The following is a 6,325-nucleotide window of genomic DNA, read 5'->3' on the forward strand; positions in this document are numbered from 1 at the left end:
CTAACACTAACAATAGCACTAACACTAACAATAGCACTAACACTAACGATAGCACTAACTAACACTAACAATAGCTCCTTGAGTAAAAGCAGAACTTACCTGTATAAACTATCAAGTAACTGCTTATTATTTGCATATCTGCACTTAGTATGATTGTCACCTTCTCCATCTCGTATTGGAGTGGAGGTTTTAAGTCATTAAAGCATATAGAAAAATATATTTTCCCTTGTCATATCTTAATTTCTTTTCCTTCAATATGGGCTCTGTTTCCAACAAAATATGCTTAGCGACCAGCCTGCCTGGCTTCTTCCACCGCTGGACACAGCTTGCCTCGGATCTCCTTATCTGCAGCGGTCAGGTCTTCTTTAAAGCTGAGCTTGTTTTGTTTGAGGTAGTTGCTGTTCTTGGATCCTTTCCACAGCACATCTCTGGCCATTCTGTTCTGGAATCTGATAATCACCGGTCGTGGAGGTGGTTTGGTTTTTCCATCACGTTGTCGAAGATTGCCGATGCGATGAATGACGTCCATTGCTGAAAGCACCGTCCCCACTTCGGTCTCCGGTAGCACTTCTTGACATATTTCTTGGATAGTTTTTTTGATGTTATTGTCATTGTTGCCTTCAGGAACACCATACAGTCGTAGGTTGAGTCGGCGGCTGTAACGATCTGCATCATTGACTTTGAGCTCCAGTTCATATACTTTGTTATCCAGGAATTTACAGCGTTCTTGCAGCGTGGTATTAATTTTTTTCAGATCAGTTATTTCTTGGTGGCAGAGTTCCGATGACTGTTTTAAGTCATTAATTTGGGCTTGTACAGCCTTGTCAGACTGATCTGCTCTCTCACAGACTGCTGCCATTATGGTGCTTTGTAGCTCTGATAATGTCGGCTCCGCATGTTGAGTTGTCGATTCATTTTTAACGTTATCTGTATCTGTTTAAGGTGCATTCACACCAGCTCTGCTGTCCTGAACTCTAGCCCATTTGCCTAGGAAGTCCAGTTCGTTTTGGGAGGTGTGAACTCGCCATCGAACTCTGTCACGGAACAAAAAGGCGAACTCTAGCCCGGTCTAAAACCTAGGTCTTAGCCTGGTAGAAGAAAACTCGAGCGCAGCTCGAGTACAGTGAGAATGCAAGCAGACCAGACCCCGTTCCACAAGCAGGAAATGGAGTACAGCACAGGGCAAACAAACACGCATTTCTCTTACTTCATACGAAGCCGTCAGTTTGACTTGTGTGAAAAAAAACATTCTCCATGGTCTTGTGCCTCATCTTCCACTCATGCTGAGTCCATGGTTGAAAAATGACAAAACAGAGCTCCTAAAATCGATAAAACTTGACACCACTCCATTTTTGTTTTTATTTCCAGAAGAAGAAGAAGAAGTGTCTTCAGAGGTTTTTGTGTCGTTTCTTTCAGTAATTCTTGGTGCAGCGCCCCCACAGGCGAGTGGGGGAATAGGTTGGTTCAACAGGTTGGCTCGACTGCACAGTGCAGTGTGAATGCAAACGCAACAGTTACAAAATGTTATGAATATTGGTCCCCAACAGAACTGAGTCTAACGGACTATCAGGTGTGAAAACAACCTTAGAGGAACAGAAAGAGGTAGCGTGACATTGATAAATCAGCAGCTTTATCATATCGCTAAAGATACAGTTCTTAGCGGCTAACAAGACGGCTAACGCTTTAGCCATCTTGTTCCACAGCTGAGACGGGACCGTGTCTTAGCTGATGTCTTGTGTCAGCTCTAGAGCCAACACAAGACGATATCCTAACTGGGCCTTCCTGAAAGCTGAAAGCAGAGAAGAAACCCAAACAGGACTCCAGTCAGCCATCAGGTGAAAAGGAGGAAGCCAGACCAGTGGTCATTCCATATGTTGCGGGAGTATCAGAGAAACGGAGACGTTTATTTTCTAAACACAACGTCCAAGTGGCTTTTAAACCCCAAAATGCATTACGGCAAAGACTGGTTCATCCTAAAGATCCAGTCCCCCGGCACAAACAGAGTAATGTTGTGTATGCTGTTCAGTGTCAGGAGGGTGATCAGTCTTACATCGGGGAAACAAAACAGCCACTGGCCAAAAGGATGGCCCAGCACAGAAGATCAACATCATCAGGCCAGGACTCTGCGGTCTACACTCATCTCCAGGCCAGAGGTCACTCTTTCAGGGATGAAGATGTGCACATCCTGGATAGAGAGGAACGATGGTTTGAGAGAGGAAAGGAGGCCATCTTTGTGAAAAGAAATCGTTCATCATTAAACAGGGGTGGAGGCCTCCGGGTTCAACTGTCCCCCTCTTACAATGCTGTGATTGCTAGTATCACTCAGCCCTCTGTGAATAGTAAACAGCCATCAGTGTGCTAATGATCCATTGTTAGGCTGATGGTCCTTCTTGAGCATGTGATCAGCTGGTTTTGGTTGTCAGCAGCAAAACTGGTTGATCCACTCTGAGAAGGTGCTATTTAAGAGACTGAACTGAACACAGCACCTCAGACTGAAGAAGTCTTTCGGATGAAAGACAAAACGTTTCTACATTTTTTTGTTGTTTTGCTTTGTTTTGTTTTTTTGGATGTCCGGAGGACCAGATTTAACTTTTTTAGACAAGATACTATTGTTGCTTACAGAAGCCAGGTCCTGGTGTAGAGCTTGTCTGGCGAAACAGGCCACATGGTTGATAATAGGAGCAAAGTTGGTAGGTCCCCAGAGCTCCAACTGTGGCAAACACTGCTGATAGGCCTGCGCCACTCCTTCTATACCTGCAACCCACACACGTCCAACAAGGTAGCACTGGGGATTCAACATAAGATGGTCAATTATAAACTCAAAATCTATTTGAACCCACCTGAACAGAATGGATTTGTTGGGTTGAAGTTGATGGGAAACTCATGGGAAACCTGTCAGCAGGAATTGAAAAATGACTAAAAGATACAACATATAGCTGATTTGAAAGATTATTAGAAGATAGTAAAAAGGTTGAGCTGTTTAATTTGTACAAAACAAGTACTCTTTTCCTAGAATGGGTATTTTTTAAATAAAATTTTAAACATCAGTAAACGAGAGTTTATTTAAGAGCCTGAATTAAATGCTGCAGTTTGCAGGCTGCTAGTTCAAGCTCTAATTGTAAATGGAAAATTGACTACTTAGCACTTTTATAAATGATCTAGATACACAAAACTCTTTACAACATAATCTGCGTCCTCATTTACCTCCAACACACACTTTCATACAGCACTCTACTACATCTCTACAAAGATCATCTGAATCTGTAGACTAATCAGAGCTTTATCACAGTCATACACCAATGGGACACACATCAGAGGCAATGAGGGGTTCAGTGTCTTGCCCAGGGACACTTCAGCATGTGACTGCTGAAGGAATCAAACCCCCAACTCTCCCATTGGAGGACGACTGCTCTAACTACTCAGCTGCGACCCAACTGTGTCAGAAAGTGCTTCTGGTACAAAATAGTTGTCAAATATTTTAGATGAGTTTGCTCGATGTAAGGACCCCTGAAGAAAGGAGCAGCAAAAGCTGGAAAAAAGTGTTCATATAAAAATGTGAACCTAAACTGAGAGCTTTCCATTTATTTATCCTCATGTAACTGGGAAAGTTCACTTCAGGGTGTTGGAGGGGAGGCTCCGACCAATCGTCAAACCTTGGATTCAGGATGAGAAGTGTGGCTTTGGTTCTACAGTGGACCAGATCTTCAACGTAGCATAGCTTTTGTGAACCTGGAGAAGGTTTATGACCATATGACCGAGGCATTCAGTGCTGCGGTTACTGTTAAGGACTATCTGTTCCCTGTAGAATCAAAGCAAGAGCTGTTTCCACATTCTTGCCACAAAGTTAAGTTTGTTCTCAGAGCTGGTTGGACTCTGCCAGGGCTGTCCATGCCCACAATCCTGTTTGTGGTGCTTGTGACTGTGATTTGTGTTGTTTTTTGGACCAGATGTCAAGGTGTAGTCCAGGAGAGGAGGGAGTCTGGTTTGGAAAGCTCAGTGTTTTGTCTGCTTTATGCAGATTCTGTTGGCATCTTCAGTCACGACCTTTAGCTTGCACAGTGTGTTTCTTCACCTGAAACAGGTTGAATGCCACCTCTGGGGAGCACTTCTCCACCTCAGTATCTAGACATCTTGTTCATAAATGATGGAAGGTTGGAGAGGGAGATGGATTGACTGATTCTCAGTAATGAAATGAGGGTGGTACTTTGGTTAGTTGTGCTGAAGACAGAGTTAAGCTGAAAGGCAAAGATCTCAATTTACTGGTCTGTCTGCGTTCCAACTCTCACCTAGTCACCCTGCTCATGAGGACCTGATCAAGACAGGGATCCCGTATACAAGTGGCTAAAATGAGCTCCCTTCATCTCTGGGGAGAGGGAGGTCCTCCTGGACCTGTTGACTCATCAAACTGACTACAGATAAGTGGTAGAAGATGTATAAGGATATATACCGGTATGTACACACCTGATAGGATGGAGGAACTTTGGCTCCAAAACCAAACACAGGAAACATCTTGGTGCTACACAAAGAAAAAAAAGAACATATTTTGAGGTATACAGGAAGCTCTTTACAGTAAAGTGCTATGTGTTGTCATCATTGTATGTTCCCATACAATGGTGAAATTAGTTCTCTGCATTTAACCCATCACACCTGGGATACACCCAGGTGGCGCAGTGGGCAGCCTGGGGAGCAATTAGGGATTAAGTGTCTTGCTCAGAGACACCAAAACACATTGGAATGGCTGGGGATTGAACCTGGGATTTTCTGGTCCCAAGTCGGCTGCCCTACTTCTACCCCATCAGAAGAACCAAAAAAGAACAAAACTACCGGTAATTTAAACTCTATCTTTCATTATGTCTTCACAGATCAGACTCACCTCCAGAATAATGAAAATGGTTAACAGTAAAGACAATAAACCCTAAAAAGTATCTAGGATTGTTTTTAAATGTCAAAATTGTAAGATACCACAACACAAAAAGGTGGTTTTGTCACTGCAGACGACATGACTCCAACTCCTCCTTGGTTCTGGTTTAACCATTCTCAGGGTCTGACTAAAGGTTTACCTGTCATAGTCTTGGATGACATTACCCACGGCCCATATGGCCTGCAGGTATTCATTATGGCCCACAGGGTTGATGTAGTGGAGGGATTCAGGAGACGAGGGATCCCCATTAGAAGCTGTAAGGTCAATGGCAATCTGAGACAAAGCAGAGAGATGATACAAGTCAACAAAAGTTGTCAAACACAGAACTGACAACTGGTAGACAAGTTTTGGGTGAACTGAAACTCACTGTGAAGTGTATTTGACACCCTCCCATTATATAATCCAGGAAGCTGTATTCCTTTTCCACCTGAAGAGAGAACTCACATTAACTGTCATTACCTACACATACTATGGAGAGTACAAAACAAAGCTGCTTGCCATCCGTCTCCTCGTACATGCCTTAATCTAGCTTTGTACCTACTTTATAGTTGACTGTTTGCCAAATTCGTACCCCTGTCCCTATGACTCTTAACCTCTGACACCTAGCCTGTTAAATTGACCCTAGAAAAGGAAACTGAAATACAGGAATAGCTGCAGCTGGTGATAGCAGTTGAAAAGATTTGTTTGCACATTGTTTTACTGTATTGTAAAACGAGCTGTGATGGTGTTTCTTTTACTTCTTACCTGACAACGCCTTATGCAGATGACCCCTGAGTTTTTATAGTTGCTGCTGTCTAACTTTTTTGGGTTGATGCATTCAAATTCTGCCTGAAAAAAAAAAATTATGTCAAAGACATATGAATGATTAAGTTAAATGGCTAAAGTAAAAAAAAAATTGTGTGTTTGTGTGGGGGAACTCACAAAGGAGGTGTGTGTTTGCATGGACATCTCTGCTAGTGTGGCTCTGAAGCTTCCAATAAGGACATGGGAGCCATTTTCACGATGGTCATAGCAGTCAACCTGAAGACACAAACAAGTGTTTCTATAAATCACAAAGATATCTTTGAGGATGGACGACTTGAACAAGGACAGGATGAAATGGTTGATAGGATACAAGTTTTTTTTTAAAACCATTCTAAACATTTTCTGAACATCTATCACAAAAAAGCAAACTCAAATCTATAGAAAGGTCAAAACACATGTTCAAGTGGCGATGCCAGGAATCATGCATACCTACATCCATCTGGGTAGCAAGGCCTTCCATTTAGTTTAGTTTGGTAGCATTTTAAGAAGAAAAGGACATTTGTTAGTATGTGAGTGAATAAAGGTCAAAGAAAGTTATAAAAGTTTAGCAAAAGTAATAAAAAAATATGCTAATGTCCTCCGTCACAGAGGGATTTGAAC

At 42.5% G+C, this 6,325-nt stretch overlaps 1 protein-coding gene across 1 annotated transcript in view; it reads right to left on the bottom strand.

The window, feature by feature from the left end:
* The window catches only part of LOC119426714 (copine-3), a 16,910-nt gene that overhangs the window by 7,774 nt on the left and 2,811 nt on the right, over nucleotides 1-6,325 (bottom strand). The window contains exons 8-14 of the mRNA XM_037694296.1: nucleotides 5,843-5,941; nucleotides 5,666-5,749; nucleotides 5,289-5,348; nucleotides 5,061-5,194; nucleotides 4,462-4,516; nucleotides 2,841-2,892; nucleotides 2,621-2,754 (exon numbers count right to left, since the gene is read on the bottom strand). Coding sequence (XP_037550224.1) covers nucleotides 2,621-2,754; nucleotides 2,841-2,892; nucleotides 4,462-4,516; nucleotides 5,061-5,194; nucleotides 5,289-5,348; nucleotides 5,666-5,749; nucleotides 5,843-5,941 — 618 coding nt within the window. The remainder of the gene's footprint in view (nucleotides 1-2,620; nucleotides 2,755-2,840; nucleotides 2,893-4,461; nucleotides 4,517-5,060; nucleotides 5,195-5,288; nucleotides 5,349-5,665; nucleotides 5,750-5,842; nucleotides 5,942-6,325) is intronic.

The sequence above is a fragment of the Nematolebias whitei genome, chromosome 20, assembly GCF_014905685.2.
Source record: "Nematolebias whitei isolate Nwh7 chromosome 20, NemWhi1, whole genome shotgun sequence".
Lineage (NCBI taxonomy): Eukaryota > Metazoa > Chordata > Actinopteri > Cyprinodontiformes > Rivulidae > Nematolebias > Nematolebias whitei.